The sequence below is a fragment of the Protomyctophum bolini genome, assembly GCF_963924005.1.
Source record: "Protomyctophum bolini genome assembly, chromosome: 10".
NCBI lineage: Eukaryota > Metazoa > Chordata > Actinopteri > Myctophiformes > Myctophidae > Protomyctophum > Protomyctophum bolini.
This window is the reverse complement of record NC_137871.1, coordinates 34,448,206-34,471,882: the sequence shown is the minus strand read 5'-3', so window position 1 is coordinate 34,471,882 and position 23,677 is coordinate 34,448,206. Positions and strand designations below refer to the sequence as shown.

Here is a 23,677-nt window from a genome sequence, read left to right as displayed (position 1 = left end):
AGCTATTTTTGAAAGTGTGGCGCAAATCTTTGAATGTATATTCTTTCACAAGCAAACGTTTTTAACTCAAACCTTTGCTTCTGGGAGGGTCCCTGGAACAACATATTTTCAGATGGGAGTCCGCAGGCAAATACAGATAATTCTGGGGGTCCTTGACATGAAATAGTTTGAGAACCACTGATATAGAAACATCGTTTTTTTTTTCTGAAAACTGTCATGATTTAGAAGGCATTTGTAAAATCTAACTTTGACTTAGATTTGCTAAATAACACTGCTAGACCAGGCAGGAAGAGGGGCTGCTTCAGCTCTGAGCAGCACACATGCAACTCGAGGACACATGCACAGGCGCTCGTTATTAAACAACGGAGGCGCAAAGAAAATTATTATTATGAGGATTGACCCCTCGGCGTGTTGCCTGGCGAGGTACTACTGTGGGGTAAGGTCATGGAGCTAACCAAAATGAGTATATTGTCATCTTCTGGGGAACGTGAATTCCATGGCAATCCAGTCAGTAGTTTCCATGATATGTTGTTGTTGTGAAATAGAATAACAAATTAAAGTCAGATTGCTATGCATATGAAAAAAAAAAAATAGACAGACATCAACAGCAAGTTTAACATTGAATAACTGCTCCTCGGATGAGTCAAATAATGTTCAACATATTTCAGCAGACAGTACAACATAATAAATTACTCCCCATTTTTATTTAATTCCCATCCACCTACGGTAAAAGGGATAAACTGGATGTCAGCAACCAACCACAAGCATGTTAATCTGTCCCATATGTTTGTGATAGGACTGATGTATGGTTACATCATCGTATGATACTCACGATCACTACGTTTACTGTAGCATTTACATTTATCAAAAATACCTACAAGCTGACATCACGATGTTGCAACATTTTTAATAGGGCTTCAAGTAATCAAATACAACGTTCAGTTAATGTGGATTGGATATTGATTTAATTTCTTGTTCATTGTATAATTAAAGTTACGTGTTTTTTTAATATACTTAATTTAAAAGTTTTATCTAAGTGATTTGTGTGATTTATTTCATTGTTTACTAAATGTTTTGTTGGACAAAAATATGCGGGTCAAAATATGGGTAAAACATGACATATGTCATCACCATAGGCTGCAATGCAGCCTGCCAGTGTGTCGCGGGTTCGAATCCCGATCCCGACAACCTTTGCTGTGTGCCACTCCCACATCTCTCTCCCCATTAGTCTACTGTCCTATCAATGGAGGCATAGCCTCGGTACAGTAACATTGCTCCAAATTTGGTGACGTCATTCTCCTCCGAGACTCCATCTCCCAGGGGTGTCTAGCGCGCATTGTAACAGGGACAGACTCCATCTCCCAGGGGTGTCTAGCGCGCATTGTAACAGGGACAGACTCCATCTCCCAGGGGTGTCTAGCGTGCATTGTAACAGGGACAGACTCCATCTCCCAGGCAGGCTAATAAGGCATAAAATAAATCTTTAAAAAAGAATCTGATGGACTACGGTCGGGCTCTACTAGGCCATTAGTATGTACTGTTTCCCGTGCTCTCTGCAATGCGTGTAAAAGCATCATCAACAGCCATATGAACGCAAACAGCCTGTGGTGTTGTGTGTTGTTGCTCAATGAGCTGCTTCCCCTTCTGGAACTCTGTTGGCCAGTTCCAGCTCAACATCTGAGGAGGTCGTGACCCCAGCCAATCTGGCACTTTAAATATGAACACATGGGACGCAGAAATGTCTCAATTGCAACAGTTATCGCTCTGCTCCGTGTCTCCTCCTCCTAAACCGATCCCTCTCTGACTTCACTTCTCCCCTTCAGTTCCATCAGCATGACAAACTGAGCGGTGGTGTAAAGTACTTTTACTCAAGTAATAAGTACTTATAAGTACTCATGTGGGGTATTGTTTTGTTTTGGCTTTACTGGAGTATTTCCTATATTTTCAGTACTTTTAATTCTACTCTAAACTTTTTAGTCACCTTCTAGATTTTGAGTGTTATTACAAAACATACATTCAGTCCTATATACAGGTACATTTCGGTCATTCGAAAATAGCCGATCCACAAGCGATCGTGACGCATTGTTAGCTTTACATTATTCAGGTACAAATTGAGAGAGACACTAACAAAATAAGAGACAAAACAAAAGATTACTTTTGTACTTTGTACTATTTTGATAATATATTTTCCTTCTACTACTTTACATACTTTGAAAGTGAGACATCTTGTCAAGGTCCAACTTCAAAAGGATTAATTGCCTGCAGCCTTCTCAGTCCCACAGTATCAAACAACTGACAGAAAGTGATGCGTGTGTCAGATGCGCTCTGCAGCCAACCCCACTCAGCTGTTAAAGAACGCTTGGCAACAGAACCACACTCTGGATCAGAACCATACTATCGTCAATCACACCAGGGAACACACAGGGAAGGAACTTGCACTGGCCCGTGGCAAAGCTACACGCCAGGTTAAACGAATTAACAGGAATACCCAGGGCAAAACAACATGAGCACATACTGTACACTTCAGACAGCACAGCACTGCAGACACAAGACTCTTCATAGATGTCATGCCGAATGTGACTGTCTCTCATGCATGAACAGTTTGGATCTGACCACCTATACCTATCCTGCTGCATCCCTCCCTCCCTCCCTCCCCTCTCCAGCCACCAACCTATCCTGCTGCATCCCTCCCTCCCTCCCTCCCCACTCCAGCCACCTACCTATCCTGCTGCCTCCCTCCCTCCCCTCTCCAGCCACCTACCTATCCTGCTGCCTCCCTCCCTCCCCTCTCCAGCCACCTACCTATCCTGCTCCCTCCCTCCCTCTCCAGCCACCTACCTACCCTTCTGCCTCCCTCCCTCCCTCTCTCTGTACCTGTGGTCCTGAGCAGGATGTCGCGCGGGACCCGCTGTTTATTTTCTCACGTGAGAAGAATGTGAAGTCGGCCCGCCGCTAAACAGTGTGGTTTTACAAAGCTAACTTTAATAAGGAGGCCGATGAGAGATGGAGAGGGTGTGCGTGTGTGTGTGTGTGTGTGTGTGTGTGTGTGTCGTGTGAGAGAGAGAGTGAGTGAGTGAGGTCAAGGAGCACTATATGCACACATGCATCTGTGCAGACACATGCACATGGGGGACTTTGTTGACCCACCCTACCAGAAGAACCCCTTGACCCCCCCTCTCCCCATCCAGAAGCACATGATACATAAACATATACACCCCTCTCTAAAGGAGACAATAGGCTCTCCTCTCCTTCCACAAATAATCTCAAGAGGCTCAGAGCCTTCTGGTGAACGAATTATTTGTCTGTATTGTATTGTTTATGGTCTATGCAAGCTTAAATTGTAAGCTTGTAGATCAGCCATTTCCGCCATCATTTAAGTATAAAAATGCCAGTCATTTCTTCATATCTGCCCCGTGGACATTGTCATTACAGACTACACCATGAGACCATCTGCAGCAGTCATGTGTCCTCCAGCGTAGCGAGATCTACAAGTTGAGAAACCCCAGAGACTCCCTGGTCTGGGAATAGTTGTTGTGGAATCTGTTTCACATTCGATGTACAAAAATGCTGCTATTGGGGAGGATGTTTTAAAATTCACCATCAAAGCAAGACTGCAAGTATTACCAACCAAGTACAATCTGTCAATCTGCTATCCCGACACCCACACTCCACTCCACTCTGTATAAACCATCATGATTCTGAACAACACCTAGAATCCATCGCACACATAACAAATGGATGCATACAAAAACTTGTATATTGCTCGCCACGACCGGATTGTTGACCTAGTCCTAGTGTCTGATGCAGTACGAAAGTATGTGCCATCTAGTGCAGAAATGTATAAACATTCAAGAGTGTTACCAGATTAATTTAGCTGTGCATGCGATGTCTTCGCTAACATCCTGAATACACCTGATGTTGTCTTTGTTGACACCAGTCACAAGGAGGTCCTGATTCTGGAGGTGGGCTGTGTCTTTGATTTGTACATGGACCAGGCATTCCAAGATAAATATTCTAAGTATCAACCATTACTTGGAAGTATAACAAACTTGGGGTATCGCTGTAGATTTGCCATACTGATATTCGGAAGCCTGGGCCATGTGCATAAACTGACCATGAGTGGCCTAAGAATAGCTGGCATGACAAAAAGCAAAGCCAAACAACTTGCCAAATACTGTTCTGTTTCGGCTGTTATAGGCAGTTTGTCTGTGTCGAGAAGGAGGTGCCATGTGTATCCTTAAGTGAACATGAACCCCGTTATATTTCTTTCCTTGTAAAAATTAATTGTAATTTGTGGATTCAAATAAAGAAATCGAAATGTATGTGTGTGTGTGTGTGTGTGCGTCACTTGAATGCATGGCAAAGGGATAAATCATAGACCAATATAGTATTGTTTTTGCTTTTCTTTTTCAAGTTGTATATTAGCTGTATATAACTTTATTCTTTATTCTCCTGCAGCAGCAACTTTCATTTAACCAGGTGAGTCCCATTGAGATTACAAGATCTCTTTTTACGAGGGAGCACTGATCAAGATAGCAGCGATTACGGTGTTGCATACAACAAGGAAACGCAAAATAAAATAGCAGCCATTTCGTACAAGAAACTCACAGAATCGCACGTCTAAAAAAGATAGACGTGGAAAACAGAATCTAATTTAAAGAGCCGGTCATAAAATTACAAAGGAATCTGCCATGAAATCCTTCGCTACGTTTGTGAACGTCCTAATGGGATCAGCTCATCTGGCAGGCTGCAAGTGGTTCCAGGCTTCAGGGGCAGCAAACAAACAGAAATGCAGAGTTCAGTATGAACCGTATACAGATGGAAAAGTAAGTGGATGTCATTTGAATGCAAACAATACTTACTAGCAACCACAGGCATAACTTAAGCGGGAAGAAGACCACGACTGAGTGAGTCTGTGCGAGACCAATGCAGGGCCGCCCCATTCTAGGCATTTAGTGATTTAGTGTTTTGCAGCCAGTGATAAACCTCAAGAGCCCTGTGGTACGCCGTAGGCAGTACAGCAGTGGTTCTCGTACAGTATATACAACACAGATAGACCCAACAGTACAGTAGCATGCATGCACGTGCACGTTTGTTGCAATGTGTAATCAATACACAACCACGGAGGAACGGCCTTTATAAGCCCGTATAACCACAGTAGTGGAACAAATCTCAAAATGAGGCTACTTATAAAAACATATTTCCTGCGTGAATTGTTTTAAGGGGGTTCATTAATGTAATCTTTGCGCGGGGTTCCTGAGCGCGTCCCGCGGTGCTGGCTTGTATAGGTAGTCTGTATACACAGCTATAGCTTCCTGTGTGTTTTATTGTGGCTTTAAAAGACTCCAACCCCCCCCCCCCCCCCCCAAGCCCCGGGGTCGGTAGGTGCCAGAGTCCCCCCCCCCACCACCACCCCACGTGGGGCTCACCATCTCCTCCACCAGGCTGCCAGAGTCCCCCCCCCACCCCGCGTGGGGCTCCCCATCTCCTCCACCAGGCTGCCAGAGTCCCCCCCCCCACCCCACGTGGGGCTCCCCATCTCCTCCACCAGGCTTCCCCCGTCTCCTCTGCCCCAGATACGAGAGCTGCAGGCTGGGTAAGAAGAGCCTCTTAGAAGTCCCTCCCTGGAGATCAGAGGTGAACCCCAGCCAGCCAATAAGGCCAACAACAGTGGGATCCATATAGCAGGATCCATAATAAGATTATTGATGATCGTTCTTCTGAAGACTAAAGCCATGGTGTGCGCATTATTCCTACTCCAGGTGTGTAAATGAGACCTTAATATCTGACATAAGTTGAATGGATCAAACAGCCAGTGATCAGACCCCCATACACACCAACACCAGAGGGTTGATATTAATACAGGCTTTACCACATTAACCCTGGTGTCCCTATGTGGAGGAAATGTTTAATCGTTTCATTAAAAATCTCTTTAATATATTCAAATATATACATATTAATATCTGCAAAATCTGCGATACAATGTGAGCTTAAAGAGTGGTTATTTTCACTGTCGGCAAAGTATGTAGGGCGTTTTCTGTAGGTCCCAGATCATCAAGGCCTTTGCAGCTATGATTTCATTATGAACTCATGTCGAAAAACATACACAGCGTTAACTGTGTAAAAAACAATGGGATACAATCACAGATGAACAAAAAAACGACTACAATTTTTATCCCACTGTACTTTCACACATCAACACCGAGATTCAGGCAGTCGGTGCATCGTTCCAGCGGTCGCTTAAGGCACACGCTTCCAAAACCTTTTAGCCCGTGACCCAAAAGAAAATACATTTATAAATTTTCCCCGGGACCCAAACTAATGAAAATAGCAGATCGTTTTGCCCTCACGTTGTGATCTTGTAGATCGGCTATTTTCTTAAACTTCTGTTTTCTAATTTATGTAATTTTGTAGATTTCTCTTTTTTTTTAAATTCATCTTCAAATCTTTTGCTTTTTTGGGGGGGAATGTATTTCGAAAATGTTTTGAAATAATAATTAAAAACAAAAACTAGGAGACAAAAATAAAATAAAAGGGACCCATAAAAATGTGTCTGCGACCCACAAATGGGTCCCGATCCAGTGTTGGGGAACCAGGAGGGCCTCAAGGGACAGCGGCTCGCGCAGTGGTGTTGACTGCATTGAGGCATTGTTTCAATGGGGGGGGGGGGGGGGATGGGTGACCCAATCTGAGCTCTGATACTAATAGCTGTGGCTAGGCATGCGGCGGAGATTTGGGACGGTGCCAAAATCACACATATACTGTGTAGACTGTACGCCCCCCTGGACTGTAGCAGAGCCATTAAAATTGACTTAGTTTTAATGCAATATGCAGACATGACAATTCACTGCTACCCCCTACCCCCCCCCCCCCCCCCACACACACACACACACACACACACACACACGCCACACATACACTTTACACGTGGTTCTAATAAGGAGAGGCAGCCAAAACGTCTGTGGACTAGTATGTATAAGTGTGTGTGTACATGTGTAAATTAGCGCTGCACGATTCTTTAGTTACTCAAACGTGAATCTCAATTTTCCTCCACAAGAGTTGAGATCACGATTCTCACACGATTCTCTTTTTTCCCCCCCCCGGAAAAGAAAAGAAATGTGTGTATTGTCTTTAGTCTGTTAGTTGCTGAACATGACTGTGGAATCGGGAGCCACTATACTGTGGCTTTAAAACAGACAACATCAAAGTAATCGACTTAAAACTCTCTTAAAGTCTCTCTTTTGTAGCAAAAAACTAAAGAGTAAGTAAAATGAATTGGACAGACAACTAGTGCTGCACGATTCTTGCTCCAATTTAGAAATGAGATCGCATGTCTGAATCTAGATTGCAGAGGGAAATGGACAGCCTGTGTGTCTTCATGGTGGCTGTCAGTCTGTTACGTAGGTGAGGACAGGGGGGAAATATTATATCTTCTGAAGAAAATGCAGGGGAGACAGACAAACATCCTGTGAAGGGACTATAAGGGACAGGGGGAGACAGACGTTGTACGAAAGGACAGGGGGAGATGGACGACACGTCCTCTGAGGGGACAGGCGAGGTGGACGTTCCCCTGAAAGGATAAAGAGACAGAAGTCCGAATGGACAAGGGACATGGATGTCCTCTGTAGGGACAGGGATGTCCTCTGTAGGGACAGGGGCACAGGGGAGATGGACATCGACTGCACTGCGTCCTCTTTACCCCAGCAGACGTCGTCATCCTTTCAAATACAATTACTTTAAACAGGTGGTGGAGATAAATAAATAAATAAATACAGGGCTCCTGGACTGTTCAGTGCTTCCTTAAGGAGGATCTGTGTTCCTTCTATACAGCATATAGCTGAGGTGCTGCCCCCTGTTGGTGCCTTGTGTTTATGCATATACTGTGAGGTTAGCTGGGACTGGGAGGACATACTACTCTGGATAACATCAGTGGCAGAAGTGCCGCTCATTTTGCCTGCACACACACACACACACACACACACACACACACACCCCTCTTGGCTTGTGATCCTGGCTGTGAGAGCGTCGGGTTTCAGGACGCAGAAGACGGAGCTAAAGGCAGAGGTTCTCCGCTTACAGCGTCGTGTGGAGAGAGGTGCCCGAGTCGGCTCCTCAAAGACAGACACATGATTCTCACACACAAGTAATCATAGAAAAAGTTCTGATCAACAGGATACAACCATGGAACTTGAAGCCCCACGACAACACGCGCGCACACACAGTCAAACACACACACACACACACACACACCAATAAAAGCTAAAAAATCAAAGCCAAGCTAAATCATCTGATAAACGGCAGCGCTGAAATAAACACATTAGCAGCAGAGAAATGTTCACAGGTTGCATAGCAGGGTGGTTGAGCAATCTAATTGTCAGGACGGCTGGAGAAAAATACAGAGCTGGCAATTGGTTCCGTCAAATCCACAACAAACAGAGTGCCCTTTTGTTACGCCAACCAAGCGAACGCCATCATCATCTGGGCCAGATACGAGAGCGAAGTGCACTTTAAATAGTCTCCTGAATGCCTTGCGGTGGCATCGTATTCTCACGCCAAACCCACTTGATTACAGAGTAATTCCGCACAATGGACAGGAAAATGGGACCTAACACATGACACAAGAATACAATCCCCATGTAACTGCATTAAAATGCAGGAGTAACCGTGTAAGGGTGGAATGAGCTATTTCAAGTCATTTTTCTTTTCCCCCCCAGTTTCTTTTTTTCTTATACGATACGAGGTAACTCTGATTACGTCCGTAACGATTCATCTGGGTTTTTTAAAAGCCCTCTGGCTGTCCAGAGGTAGTGAAAATACAACAAAATACACGTGCACTTCATTACGTTTAGCTTTCCCACTGCTTAATTCAGTTCATACTGGGGGAAGAACCAACAACATAGAGCAGCAACACAGACACTCAGCCAGCGGCCTCCACACTGGGACATGGAATGTGCTGAAAGTGGTCCAGGAATTCCAGTTGAGTGAACGTTTTCACCTGCTCCATGTTGCTGAGCCACTCACTACTACCAGACATACAGTATGAGAGAGAGAGAGAGAAACAGACACACAGACACATATCCCACCTCCCCTAATAGTCACTCACAAAGCCAGATGAATTAGAAAGTAGCTTACTAGCTTTCCTGCAGGTTTGGGGGACGAGGTAATATCGACCATTACCCACTTGCATCCATGTTCTGGTGGGGATATTAGAAAATATCCTAGGTGGACCTTGATATGAACAAACAGGGTTGAAAAACCACTGCTCTAAGTGGTTTAATAAACAACCATCATCAACAACGTCAATGCAACATGAGACGAGGTCACTTCATACTCTGTCTCAATATTTGAACATCTGCCAGCAACGAGAACCTCGCCACATGGTACAACGATACCCTAGTCATGGTACAAGATGAAGCTTTCTTAAGAATCCACTTCCATAAAGGATTCTGTGCATGTGCACGTGCGTGCGTGTGTGTGTGTGTGTGTGGCATCATGCGTATCACTGTGCTTCTCGCCCCAGGGGAACTATATCACAAGCTCTGTAAACGAACACCAGCCGCCGGGCGAGACCAAACTTGGCACATGACTGATCCGTCTATTAATGTCAACAGGACTCAAGCAGGACGTCCCGTCCACTGATCTGACAAGCGTTTATCGATGTCTCACCATGGAGACCTCCTGTCCCAGCATGGACCCACGCCTGCACAGGCTTAGGAACACTGATCCTCTATGGAGAGGCATTCATCCTTCCATGCGTGTGGCCATGTGTGTGTGTGTGTGTGTGTGTGTGTGTGTGTACACACACACACACACACACACACACACACACACACACACATACAGTACATGTTATGAAAACTCCGAACCATCAAAGACATCTGTAGATTTACAGAAGGTGGGTGTCCATTCATTCTCAAGGTACACGTTATGCACTTGCAGCACCCGTGTTTCCTGTGAGACGTCTGTCTGTGTGTGTGTGTGTGTGTGTGTGTGTGTGGGGGGTATGGTGCAGCAATGACAGTAAAAGATGAAAGCTCAATTGATCCGTCTTTGTGTGATGTCATGTCGTCTCTCACAGAAAATTACCTGTTTTTGTACGTCAGTATACAGTGCTTCGGCGAGCAACACCATCACGCGACTAAGCATCAAGTGGGTTTAAGAGGCAGTGGGACAAACCTTACCTGGGGGACAGAGACACTCCTGGCCAGCGTCCCTCGCCGTCCTCAGTTTAGGAGACAGCATGTATACTTTCTACAGGCAAAAAGGAGACAGAACTTCGTTCAGAAAAATGCATACATCATCAAAACATTCATGTAAATATCAAACTTGATAGACCAGTGGTTTTCAACCGGTGGTCCTTGAGCGGGTTCCAGGTGGTCCCCAGCTAAATGATGGAGTTGGTAACGAAATGGACCCTTATATAGATCTTTAACTCTTGAGTTAACTAATTGTTAAACATCTGCATCAGTTAATTTACAAGATGTCTACACAATTTGAGAATGTAGAAGAGTTATTGTTCTTTTGATCAAATGTCATTATATCTAATGACAACCAAATTCAAAGTTGTGTGTCTGAGAGCCTAATCTCATCACATGGTGGTCCGTGGCTCGAATGTCCAATAAATAGTGGGCCTTGATATGAAAAGGGTTGAAAACCACTGTGATAGACCATTGAAAACGTGTTAGTATACAAATAGTATTTTACTATTACTAGAAGTAAATCCATTCCTTGCTAAAGAATGTTGTCAAGGAATGGAATGAGGTTAAAACAATCCTAATGACCATCATTAGCAATTATAAGATAATAATCTTGGCGTTTTCGCATGTTAGCTCTGTAAATGAAAACGGTTTCCTCCATTTATTTTCCATGTGATAGTATGTAGGTTCATGCCCACCATGTGTGGTTATGTCACATTATGTAAACTTGTAAAGGGTCAAAGCAAAGTAAGTATCTGGACTGCATGGTTCATCCCCAAGTACAGATGGATAAAGTACTCAACCACCGTACCTAGCCCCTTTCGGGACCTTTTCTGGTACCGATGTCCCAAAATACAGAAAAGGTAACCAAGGCCGGGTCCCGAAAGGGGCTAACCCAGTTCCAAAGTATCCTGGTCCTGGCCAAAATATTACTCAACTATGCATGAATGAATGAATGAAATTTTTATTTTCGTGTCATGCCACTTTGGCCCATCCCATATGGGATTATATGACACATTTCACAGAATACACTGAATACAACTGACACTTCCTGTTCATACATATTTGTAAATTATTCGAACAAACAAAGAAAACAAAACAAGGAGGCCCTCCTCCTCAATGACCAGGCCTTCTCAAGGAATGAGGCAAATGAAAAAGTTAAAGTTGCTCAGTCAAACTTTCACTTGAGTTAAAGCACTGGTGTAGGCTACTTGCTTTTTAATACTGTTGTGGAGTTAATTATGTGGTGGACTAGGCGAGTGGTAATGACGCCACAACAACAACAAGGGTTTCCATATGATGTTTACTTGCCAGAACGTCGGCAGAGTTACAGAACTTCAGCAGATATGTTGACAGAACTTGCCACAAATAACGGCAAGTATAGTTAAACACTCTTTGCATAAGTCTTTCTTTGGTTGTTGTCGGTCCGTGGTTCTCAGGCAGAGACGGAGGAGGAATCACTCAGACGTCCATAGAAAACCGGAAAACAACACTAAACTGGCGGGCTGAACATAACCTACCCAGAACCCCCCGAGGCTGAGACCCAATCAGAACACATAGGCTTAATTGACAATATACTGTAGTAGCAGGGCATAGGTTGCAAATGTTCCCGCATTACAATACAAATTACGAAAAATGCTGTATTGCAATTTAATATCCTTATTGTAGGCTAGTGTTGGTCCCAGGCAGCCAGGGGTCCGTTCCTAGAAATGGAGTCAAACAGTATAATACAATATTTGTATTATGTGTAGCTGTATAGCCTATAGGAGTGAAAGTCAGAAGCTCAAGTAAAGTAAAAAATAAGTACGGTAAATGTACTTATACTGTCTACTATTATCCCGTTACATTAAAACAGGTGTTTAAAGGGCAAAACTCAGCTTCATCAAACTGCCTCGGGTAGCCTAGAGATGTGATTTTGCTAATGATTCACAGTGCAAACGCATTCTGTTATTACGCACGCTTTTACGCACGCTGGCCGTGCGCTTGTATGACAGGTACGCAGGCAGCACAGCCACAGAAGGAACAGAACATAAGCATTGTTTATCATTTTCACCCAGAATTATAATTAAACACATTGCGACAGTGTATATATTATAGCCCATTACCTCTTCCACGAGCTTTCCAATGGTAGAGCTCAGCTCTGGAATTAGGGTTCCATCCTCGGTCAGAAAGGCGCTGTGGTGCGCCGCTGATGACTGATGAATGATGACGGGCAGCTTGTCCATCTCTCTCTGCAAACGGCTCTCCAGCTGGAAGGTCTTGAAGCTCATCAGCAGACACACCACGATGGAGCTCAGGGACATCAGCAGACACACCGCCACGGGAAACCCGGGCAGCCAGCGCTGCGCCGCGGACCGACACGCCGGTTTACTACCCTCTCCTCCGCTCGGTTCCCCCGGTGTATCCATGTTCAAAATCCCGCTCTGTCAACTTGTGTTAATACTGTTTTAAATGAACTGGTTCTTCTGTGATACAATTCTGTCACCAAATTCTCATCAGAAGCCTATTTGGACCAGCCGGGTGCATTTAATTAATACACGCGGAAAACACCTACGTCCAAAACATACAAGGTTGAAAGCGCCGTGGAACCGAGAGGCAGTAATGTTGGAATGGAAGCGCGTTGAGCTGCGTCAGGGTTCTATAGTGTTCTGGATGTGAACCAGAAAGAAGCCGACGTGTTCTTCTGACTTTCAGGTCGTTTGTTTCCTCCCAGTGTGCGTGGACTGTGGAATGGATGATGATGTGAAACCCACTTTGGTAAAGTTGTTTGTACCCCCAGAAAGTTGCACGTTCAACAAGACGAGCAGCGCCGCCCACAGCCCCACACGTGGGTGGGAACCTTGTTGAATTGATCACTTTCACTGTGAGAGGCAATAAAAACCACTCAACCGATGGGCTTGTTGCACTGTCTGTACTGTATATCTGAGTAGCATCATCAAATAAGGTGTATAATACATGCATTTCAAGCGCTCCTGTTTAAAGGGTGCAGGACTAAGTTAGTTAGCCGACTAACCACCAAGCAATAAATAATAAAGCTCTGGCAAATGGTGATTCATTTGACTGGCATATTAAAATGCATGAACACCTCACTTACAAGTTACAACGAATTAAACACGGCAGCCTGCTGTCTGATATCGGCGGAGACTCGTAGCCTAATATTTAGACTGTAGGCATATACGTGTGTATTTTGATATTTTTAATCTACGAGAGTTTGGCTATTGGCTTAATTTCCCTGACGGTGGAGGACGGACACCAGCTGGTACCTTAGCGCTCCTAATGTACAAATGCTAAATATAAGGCGCTTACCCTGATGCCCCACATTTTAGAGAGGCCTACGGGGTGCTTGTGCAATGTATAAGCCCGTAGTTTTCAATAAAGGTGTTTTAGTCCAGTTTGTGGCCAAACGCCATTTCCCCCTCCTCGTTTACTTCCTGTTTACGTTGAGTGTACTTCCGGATTTCACCGGATGCGCCCCCTCACTACCGTCATCTATGGCCATTGGGAACTTCAGATAGAATTGGCCACTTAACGGGACTAAAACTTTATTTATTGTAGTCAATACATTGCACAAGCACCCCGTAGGCCTCTCTAACATTTGGGGCATCAGCCCACCTTATATTTTGCATTCGTACATGTTCGGAGCCCTAAGGTCTCAGCTGGTGTCTGTCCTCCGACCTCCACCCTTAGGGATATGAATTATGAAGCCTTGGACACTAATGTAGATTGAAGAATCGATAAAAAGACATGATCTACCAGTCAATTCAATCTTAAAATAATGAGCAACGGTGAAGTGGGGCCCCAATTTATAAATGTATCCCTATATATAGATCTAAATAAAACATTGCCTACAATAGAAAATAGCAATAATTACTATTTTATAATCTGAAAAACTTTGAATTTGATGGTAAACTTGCCATTGGACGAGACGTCCCAAGACTGGGGTTTCATTAACTTCAATATTTAAATTGTAAATATGTTCGCCAGTCCGAGAATAGATGGTAATATTGACTTCATACAGCCGCTTTTAGCAGGGCTCGGCTCAGACGATACAGCTCTTTACTGCCATCTAATGGATCTAAATAGCTAATTCACCAGATTAAACATAACGGTAGTATGAATATTTTAAAACTATCGTGGATTATTATTTTTTTAATTGACTGATTGCAGAAACAATGCAAAGATTATTCAATACCATTTTTATTGAGGAAAACGCACATATTGATACTGCAAAAATACAAATCCAGACAGTGAAAAAAGGACTTGACCAGAAATTGCACAGATCAACAATTTGTACTATATACACAATGTCCTGCCCAGTAATTCTGCAATAAGGCTTCTACAATACTTAATTTAAAGCTGAGAGGACGGGAGACCTCCACGAAAATGGCATTTCTCGTCACAAGAAAATGTTAACTATACGATAGCTGTTTTTTAAATCTCAAGTAGGCATGGCTATGAAAAAGGTATTCCTGTGATGAAATACTTATGGTGTGAGGTTGCTCAACACTGATGTAGAACAGAGCAGGGCAGGAAAGACTGATACAGTCATACAATCAACACCTCTCTCATAGAGTCACAACTTATAAAATGAGCTCAGTGTCACGATGAAGTAAGGCTAGGCAATATATCATGCATCATTCACTAGAATTATATTGTGGGATATTTGGAAGCTGCCAAATTTTCAATCTAAATCCCATCTGTCCTGATAAACCTCGTCTTCGGTGAATGTCAATGCAAAATGACATCCATCCATGTCATTTCAAGTCACCAATGAACACAATTCCTATTTCTTAATACAATACTTTGAGAACGTCAGCTGCAAATGACACGTTCTAAGTCCGACTTGCAAGTAATCCGGACAGCCTATGCAAATTTATTTAACAGACATGATATTCGTTAGCTCAGCCCTACAATAGAGGTGTATTTTTGGGTCAAAAGTTCTTTCATTCGTTTTTGCTCTTGCGGTACACGGAGAAGAAGGAGTGTTTGAGAGCCTGGTCAAGGCTCAGTCGTTTGGAAGGGTCGTACTCCATCATGTTCCGTATGAGGTCAAACAGCTGCCTGTGATCCTCCGTCTGGCATGTCATGTAATCCTAATGGGAAAAGAAAATAAATAAATGAAAAAAAAGGGGGTGAAAAGGTAGTTTTGACTGAGGATTCAATTACATGCGTTTGCTTTTTTTTTAAAACAAAATTGTTCAATGTTGTTTTGATGACATTTGTTTTGACCCATTCGAACCTGAGATCAGATTCTAAAAATGTCTTCTACATCCTGACAGTTTTCTGAAAAAGCTATGTTTCTATGTCAGCCGTTCGATTTTTCAATAGCTAAAGCATAACATAATGCTAACATCAAAAGGAGTTCCCTAGATTTGCACCACATTGCTTGACAGCATTTCCTCTTCTTACCTTGAGCGGTTTGCAGTGTTTCTTCACGTATCTGCCAGAGGAGCTGTGCGCGTCCCAGTCCAGCTTGCAACGGTGGATATAGCGACGTTTCCTGTAAGCCGCCAAAATAAGTCAATATCAGAGAGAGCTCTTCCCAAATCAAGTGTGATGAAACATCTTGTGGCTGTTGTGTGGAAACTGTGTATGTCCAAATCCATTACTTTTCAGGAATTGGGGGAGAAATAACCGGTTCTAATGGATGTATTTTTTTATACTTTATTGATTCAATATTTATTAACACTCCGACTTTGATAAGATTTCTAAAATATCAAAAATAGCAATCTACGAGTTTGAATCGTGATGTGAGCTTAGAGATCGGCAAAATGTTTGAATAAAAAAAAAATTGAGATATCTGCCCAACAGCAAGGATTTAACGTTAGCTGGTGGGGACTTACTTGGTTTTCTGCAGGAGGTCTGATGGGATTGGGCCCAGGACTCTTTCCATCATAGCAAGATGTTCTTTACTGTCATGGGTCTGAAGGAGGGAAAGAGATAAAACAGAAAAAGGTCAAATGATTGTCAAATGACGACAATTAGGGTTATTATTCCAGAAATCAGTGGTTTGCATTCTTTAGGCCGGGCCACCTACCTGGAAGAGAGTAGATCCGACATAGTACTCGATGAGGATGCAGCCCAGACTCCACGTGTCACAGGTATTGTTCCAGCCCAGATCTGAAGAACACAACACATGACTTAGACATGTCTTTCTCGTCTTGGCTTTATCTCGGCAGTAAATTAAATCACTCCCAAACAGAAAAGGAGACATTTTTTAAAACATCAGTGCTTACCGAGAATGACTTCAGGGGCACGGTAGTGCCTTGTGGACACCACCGATGTGTGGTGCTCATGGTCGTATGTTGCATTGCCGAAGTCCACAACTTTGATATCCGGGTTCTTCACTGCTCGCTCATCCCGCCTCTGGTAAAAAATAAAAATAAAAAAACAGTGTACAGATTAGGCAAAGACCAAGCATGGACACAAGAAGAAAAGTTTTAAAAGACTTATACGCAGCATGATGTGACATCAAGTATATGCAGTGGATTGTTGGCGTGGCAGACTCCAGCATACTATGTTGACAATATATATAATATATACCGTTATATAATAAAAAAACAATATAAAATACACAGTAATACAAATTATATTGCATGGGTACCAAGTAGTAATAGCATATAATTTAGAACAACAATTATTTCAAATTGCACATTAGATTACTGAGGTAGGATATAAAAAAAATAAAAATAATGAGAATACAGACATTTACCATTGCCGAGTTGTACTCCATGTTGCACTCGGAGTTGATGAAGAGGATGTTCTCAGGCTTCAGGTCAGTGTGAGTCAGCTTGTTTTTATGCATAACTGAAGGGAGACAGAGAGAGTAGTGGTCACATTGCGAACACTGCAAAGTCTGGCTGCATTTCTGGGCTCTGGATTTGTGGATCAACATTACCGGCTTTAAAAATTGCAGTATATATCAAGGAATTAAGGTCTTTCCTAGCCTGGAATCCAGACAGAGGCACTGGTTCAGCGGGTTTATCATTTAATGTTTTTCTTTGTCTGGCTATGGTCCTGTTTGAGCTGGATTTCCAAACTACGTTGGAAGTGACTTGAATTTTACATTGGAAGCCACTGGATTCCAGGCTAGGCATTTCAATAGGACTGCCTTAGAAATCTAGATAAAGCTATGAATGACAATGATCTGCACCAAGTATCGTCTAGCATTTTATTCAAATCCCAAGTTTCTGGGTTGTTCAACTCAGACAGTCTATGATTAGCACAGCTTGGGTAACTAAGTCACAATCCCTGGGAGATGATGCTAGGGGTTGCTCTCCACCTCAACAATCCCATCATCCCATCTCTAGTCTAGCACATTTAACCCATTTTGACTTGAGATCAGATTCTAAAAATGTCTTCTACATCCTGACAGTTTTCTGAAAAAGCTATGTTTCTGTCAGTCGTTCTTTGATTTTTCAAAAATAGCAGACCTACAAGCTCGTCGTAGCGCGCCACAGAGATCTGCTATTTTTCAATAGCTAAAGCATAACATAATGCTAACACCAAAAGGGGTTCTCGCCCACAATGGGTTAAAGGGGGACAGACACCTGCGTTCTCACTGATTCCGACAATAAGACACGCTGACCTACCCATTTAAAATCAATTCATGCCCTTCAAAACAAAACATTCGACTCAAAGAATGTTCCACGATCCCCAGCACCTGTACAAACCCTGCATGATTACTCACATCGGACAGCTCTGATGATCTGGTACGCCATGTGTCGAATGTGCTGGATGGGGAAAGGCTGGAAGTTGTTCTCCTTGAGGAAGTCGTACGTGCTGAGGCCCAGCAGTTCAAAGGCTATACAAACATGGCCGTGGTAATCAAACCAGTCCAGCATGCGTACACAGGCACTGAGGGGAAAGGAAAAGGGACCTCGTTTTATGGAACATTCGGGATACTCATTTGGGATGATGGCATAAGCAGGCATGGGCATGCAGACACACACACACTTCTCATCCGACACTCATCAACTGATGGAAATAGCGTTGAAGCCGTATGCTAAAGCTTTAAAACTAAAAACGTATAGTCAATAATGTAAAGAAATATGAGCTCCACTAAAGTAAGAGGGTCCTACAGTGTTTTTTTGTGAGGCATGACTTACTACTTGCGGTCACAGTCCAGGGAGTTCATCTGTTCCAGGACCTCGACCTCAGACATTGCTGCCTCACGGTAACGTTCTATGTTTTTAATGATCTTCAGAGCAATGCGAGCTCCATCTCTTTCTCTGAGAACACACACACACACACACCAAGAACCAATCAAAAGACGACAAAGCAGAAATCCCAACATTAAGCTATAATGAAAAATAAATACAAACATGTTTCCTGTTTACTCACTTAGTATGATCAATGCATTCCACCACCTTCCCAAATGCGCCTTCTCCTAGAGTAGAGATTATCTCATCTACAGGAAATAAAGAGACATAGTTAGACCCACAGCAGTGACCCCTGCAGGCTGAGATTAAAATGTCTCTGTTCACTCAGCTATGCTACTGTAATTGGACTTCTGAACAGAGATCAACTGATGGCACAAAGCCAAATTATGTTGCAGTGCAATATCTAGTTATTCAAATAAATAAGGTCTACTGGGGCCCAGGAAGAAATTAGATGCCCTCTATAAAACCTGTTTAATTAAATCTTTTTGCAACTGAACAGCAATCCAAAAAGACAATACAAGTCCAAAAAAACCCAAAAAGATAGAGTGAGAGGCGAGAGAAGAGAGAGTGTGAACAACAGTAGAATAAAGGTATATATTCTATACATCTCGATTTCAGCATGTCTCCATTGTGATAGATGAGGTGACCATCGTCATCATCCTCAACACTGCGGGATCTCTTCCTGCGGCGATGGCTCCTCCTCTGCAAGGCGCCGCGTTCCATCATCCATCACATCAACAACCCATCAGTCATCAGCACCAGGCCACAACCGCAACATCGTCACCGCCATTTCATTCAACCGGACCAACGGGGTGTAGGAGAGGATGGTAGAGGGGGTCGGATAGATTCGTCCCGTTCAGTAACACCGCCAGGCGAATGGACGGAGAGGGACGGAGCGGCAAATTCAAATTCAGCCCCACCAGAGAAAGGCATTTGGGCAGCCGGCCACCACATAGTGTGTGTTACAGAAGAAAAACATGGCAACAAGATTTTCAGATGAGAGACTTTCTCAGAGTAGTACAGAAAAAAAATTAAAGTGGATAACAATCTACAATCTTTCCCTAGCTTTATGTTTTTTTTTAAATCAAGTCCCACTAAGCCACTACAACTTCAGTACAAACACTGGATCCACCGTTTTCCTATTGACACACACTCTTTAGTGTGTGAAAACTGCTATCAGGCCCTCTTATCTGGAAAATACTGGAGCTAATAACTTAGTGCGGGCTTAGTGCACAGCTACAGCGGGTCAAAGAGATGCCCAATTTTCCACTTGGTGGTTTAGAAAGGGAAGGAGAACTAGGCAGAGAGGAGCTTGCCGTACCGAGTAGGAGCTGTGATGACTCTGATGAGAGCGTCTGCGTCCTCTGCTCCTGTGCTTGCGGCTGCGGCTGCTCCGCCTGCTGCGGCCGGACGACTTGCTGTAGTTGCTGTAGTGATTCCAGTCGCGGCCTCTGTCCCTGCAGCCGGTGGTGTCGCGGCCTCTGTCCCTGCAGCTGGTGGTGCCACGGCTGTCCTCGCCACCGTAGGCCTGGTCCTCGCTGGCATCGCGGGACGGTCTTTCCCTGGAGCCCAGCCTTTGGTTCAGGCTCTGCGCCTCCAGGTAATGGCTGTAGAAAGAAGGGAACACAAAAAACACACGGATGTTAAGAGGAGCAATCGAAGAGCCTCCTTTGGACTCTGCGAACGGGCGCTGGAATAACCAGGACCATTTGATGTTCAACCTTTTGTACGACACACTATCCAGTAGCCCCTTTACGTCATTAACGCTTCATTAGCAAACACGTGATTTTTGCAGCCGCTAAACTCTCTACGACTGGGCCAGTCTGAGTCGAGAGACTCAGCGGGTGGGAGAATGTAATAGTTCAGGCTTAAGGCTGTGTGTTGAAATAGTACTTTTATCACGTGCAGATAAAATTGCTGGCAGTATTCAGTGACAAATGTCTGCAGTAAAGATTGGTATAGATTTCACACCGTGTGCCGTCTCAAAGCAAACATTCCTTAAATCAAACACTCTGTCCAACAGAGTCACTCTTGGAATGTGGTAGGGATTCATGGCAGCTCAGATTGCGTTTTTCCCCTGCATATTTAACAAATTTACTCAATTAAAATAATTATCAAGGGAAACAAAATACTAAAACTGAAGCTAAACTTAAAGATCAGACTTCTGAATGTCTTCCAATAATGGATTTTCCTGCACAGGCTTCTGCAATCTGTACTGGTGTCCAAAAGATCTTGTGTCCGCATCCATCCAGCCAGGTTGTCCTGTTCAGAATGTCCTCGGCACCACTCATCCACACTTCAACACTCTCGACACCCAACGCACTGGTCGCAATGCCACCCATGTATCTAAAAATGAAAAAGAGCCCTAGCACCCTACTGGTGTCAGTTGTCTTCCAGGAAGGTTCTCAAAAGGGGGAATTGTAATTAGAGACCATCTTGAGACTTCCAATGCACCTCCCACTAGTGCTGCACGATTCTTGCTAAAAATGTGAAATGAGATTGCATAGAGTGCCTGAATCTTCACGCGAGGCTGCGCCATATTAAGTGTCGCCTGAAACCAAATTTCAAAGCAAAATGTCCAAACAACAACACAAACATAGTTGTGTTTCTACTCTGTGTGGTATACATTTGGAGCAGACGAGTCGTTTGGAATTCACTGTACATGTATCGATAATAAGTTGCGGTTTACCCATCGTAGGTTTTGTGGTGATGGTCATGCTTTCGGATCTTGTTCTCCCTCTCGCTGCTGCAGGAGTCTCTCTTCCTCCGCTTGCGGCTCTCCACCCTCTCTTCCCACCTGTGCTCGTTGAGCCAGAGACCTGGAGAACACATTCTCTTGGACTGACGCATCTGGAAGACAGAATATATAATTAAAAAAAAAAAAAATCAGACCAGTGGTGCAACAGCACCCCTTATTGGTACTCTAAACATAGTGACAGTCCCATTTGTTACAGCAATTTACACATTTGCTGCCGATGACGCATATAAACATTATTTCATGTTTTTATAGCATCGATATAAAAAGGTTGCTAGGTAAGGCCTTGCTCAGCCCCACCCAGCCTGTTTCGATATATCCTCCCGTCCACTTCCTGTTAACGCTCCATTTTAAAAGCCTTTTTTCTCAGAATCTAGGCAGCATCCTCGCTAATTCAACAGATCACCGACATACAAACAATATTTACGCTTCTGTAGAGAAATAAAATATATTAGCAAGTCAAAATAATGGTGGATTTCACTTCCTGATTCTGGTTTGTGTGCATGGCATGAGCAAATTACCAGATACATTATTTTTTTGGAGAACGCAAGCTCTAGACTGCAATGTCAATCAATATTAATGCTGCAATCTGATGTTATGATGTCCTTCCCTCTACCGCATGAGCTTCGGGCAGTACTAGTTAACAACCAGTAGGTGTCCTACCAGGTTTACATTAGTAACTTCATATTTAACCAACAAGACAGTCACTGTACCCATTCGGCAAACTGTTAAATACAATTTTCAATCAATATACCGGTACATACAATTCAGATTGGTTAATTTTTTTATTTATTCATTAAAAAAAATAGTTCCAGATTGGCATTTCAAAGTGCTGTACATACACTGGGTTGTCCCAAACCAACCCAAAATGACAGATTTAACTGATTCAATATTTCTATTTAAATTCCAATATACATTTAAATGTCTACTCTAACCCACCTATCCCCATTTGCATTACCCAGGGAGAAAAATCACATTCGGTTTAAATAATTAGAATGAAGGCAAGCATAACTTAACAAGATGCACTTACACAGAAATAAACACAAAACAAAACGGATTGATTGTTGATGGATTGCTAAATAATTGTTTGACGCCAATATTCTCTTTTGATCGTTAAATATGTACGTGTTGTTCTACTTCTGGTTTTATTGTTGTGCCCGCGAGGCCTAGTCCCAGTAGTGCACCTCAGTCCACGTCACAACAATGCAATTTAGCTCGTTGCTCATTTTAGCTAAAACGAATTATCCGAACATAAATAACACACTTAAATATATATATGTAAAGTAATGAAGCCAGAATGTAACTTATTCGCCCAGTTACACAACTACTATATTAACAAATAAGTGCATATATTGTGTTCGACTATTCCTTCCATGTTGTTCGTGAAGCAGCACGAGACAGTTTTGCCTCGGGAGTCGGTAAAGCTACCTAGCTTTAGCTTGACTGAACATATTTAAATGTTGTAGATTATTCTACCGCTTTGTGACACAAAACATGTCTTACCTTCAACAAACAACGATGCTGTCGACGTTCAGTGAACGTAGTATAGGTGATATACGCCGTAATAGGGTTATGGAACAAGAATAAATTAACAAAGAAACAAACGGATCAAAATAATGGCAACTAGCGAGTAAGCCAAACGTCTTAAAAATGGCGACCGTCCGTCACTCACAGTGACTCACTAGTGGAATGTGGTGGAAGGTTCTTTCTTCGTACAAATACATGACGTCATTCAACGTCGCATCATAGGGTACTTTGTTGCCCTGTAACATCGCGTCAGCAGGCTTTCCACCTCGGAGGAAAAGTTGCCCTGTTTGATTGATTGATTGAAATATGTATTAACAGTTTGCAGAATTACAGTACATTTCAAGCACAAACTCAATACAAAGACTGTTAACTGTGAGTGGACGACCCAATTAAGCATTACACTTGTTTACAACAGGGTCCACATTGTTCAATTCATCAAAACATTTAGAGACATACAAATAGACACTTCTATGTAGCTAAAGAACAGAACAGGAATTCATCATATAGCGGCTATAGCCTATAGCAAAAAGGGAAAAGATACATATACACTACAGTGAGGGGAAATGGGGGGGGGGGGGGGGGGGGGGAATGTATACAAACATTTAAAATAAAACTCTGTTGCCCTGTATTTCCACCGAGGTGGAAAGGTTAGTTGCCATGCCTAACCTGAGCTGTTGTTTCTATTGATTTCTATTGATCTATCTATCAACTTATTGATTTAATCTTATTTTTTATTGTTACTCGTCTAAAGTAGACTACACTACACTAGAATTGACCTGTATAACTGCACTGCACTGCACTGTAATGACCCCTGTAAAGAAAATCCTGTTTTACCTAGGGTCAGATACCTGTATACCTGTCTTTATTCTTATGCAGAGATATCTGGGTAGCCTATGGCCAAAATATCCAGACTCGGAAGGCGATGGATGGAGTGGAGTCTCTGCTTGGTGAGAGCTGATCAAGGTAGGTGGTCCTAACTTGAAGGTTATGATTATGAATTATATAACCTTGAGAAGTTGCACCTGGCGTGTTACGTA

At 43.1% G+C, this 23,677-nt stretch overlaps 2 protein-coding genes across 4 annotated transcripts in view; both read right to left on the bottom strand.

Annotated features, from left to right (window-relative positions):
- LOC308322384 (uncharacterized protein) overlaps window positions 1-12,967 on the bottom strand; it is a 223,503-nt gene extending 210,536 nt beyond the window's left edge. Inside the window, exons 1-2 of the mRNA XM_080773607.1 lie at window positions 12,302-12,967; window positions 10,182-10,251 (exon numbers count right to left, since the gene is read on the bottom strand). Coding sequence (XP_080629733.1) covers window positions 10,182-10,251; window positions 12,302-12,604 — 373 coding nt within the window. The 5' untranslated portion in view covers window positions 12,605-12,967. The remainder of the gene's footprint in view (window positions 1-10,181; window positions 10,252-12,301) is intronic.
- A 1,404-nt stretch (window positions 12,968-14,371) lies between these two features.
- On the bottom strand, window positions 14,372-22,785 carry LOC308323057 (dual specificity protein kinase CLK4-like). 3 transcript variants are annotated; one of them, XM_080774660.1, is made up of 14 exons: window positions 22,617-22,785; window positions 21,048-21,208; window positions 19,838-19,965; window positions 19,680-19,807; window positions 18,964-19,060; window positions 18,540-18,606; window positions 18,305-18,427; window positions 17,887-18,053; window positions 16,903-17,003; window positions 16,433-16,562; window positions 16,234-16,316; window positions 16,040-16,119; window positions 15,606-15,696; window positions 14,372-15,289 (listed from the first exon to the last, which is right to left on the bottom strand). In XM_080774660.1, exons 2-14 carry the CDS (start codon window positions 21,206-21,208, stop codon window positions 15,140-15,142), a joined length of 1,506 nt encoding a protein of 501 aa, XP_080630786.1. In that variant the 5' UTR covers window positions 22,617-22,785; the 3' UTR covers window positions 14,372-15,139. The 3 variants fall into 3 exon arrangements, with proteins under 3 accessions (XP_080630786.1, XP_080630784.1, XP_080630785.1); XM_080774658.1 differs by having other exon boundaries at window positions 19,680-19,965; XM_080774659.1 differs by having other exon boundaries at window positions 16,909-17,003; window positions 19,680-19,965.
- Between the last annotated feature and the right edge of the window lie 892 nt (window positions 22,786-23,677).

What these genes read in the sequence shown, in the direction of transcription:
- LOC308323057 (XM_080774658.1), bottom strand. Translation starts at nt 21,208, where the DNA reads ATGCGTCAGTCCAAGAGAATGTGTTCTCCAGGTCTCTGGCTCAACGAG. An exon ending in CACCACAAAACCTACGATGG is followed by an intron (nt 19,966 to 21,047) that starts GTAAACCGCAAC and finishes TTCTTTCTACAG; the next exon opens with CCATTACCTGGAGGCGCAGA. An exon ending in GACCTCCTGCAGAAAACCAA is followed by an intron (nt 15,697 to 16,039) that starts GTAAGTCCCCAC and finishes GGCGGCTTACAG; the next exon opens with GAAACGTCGCTATATCCACC.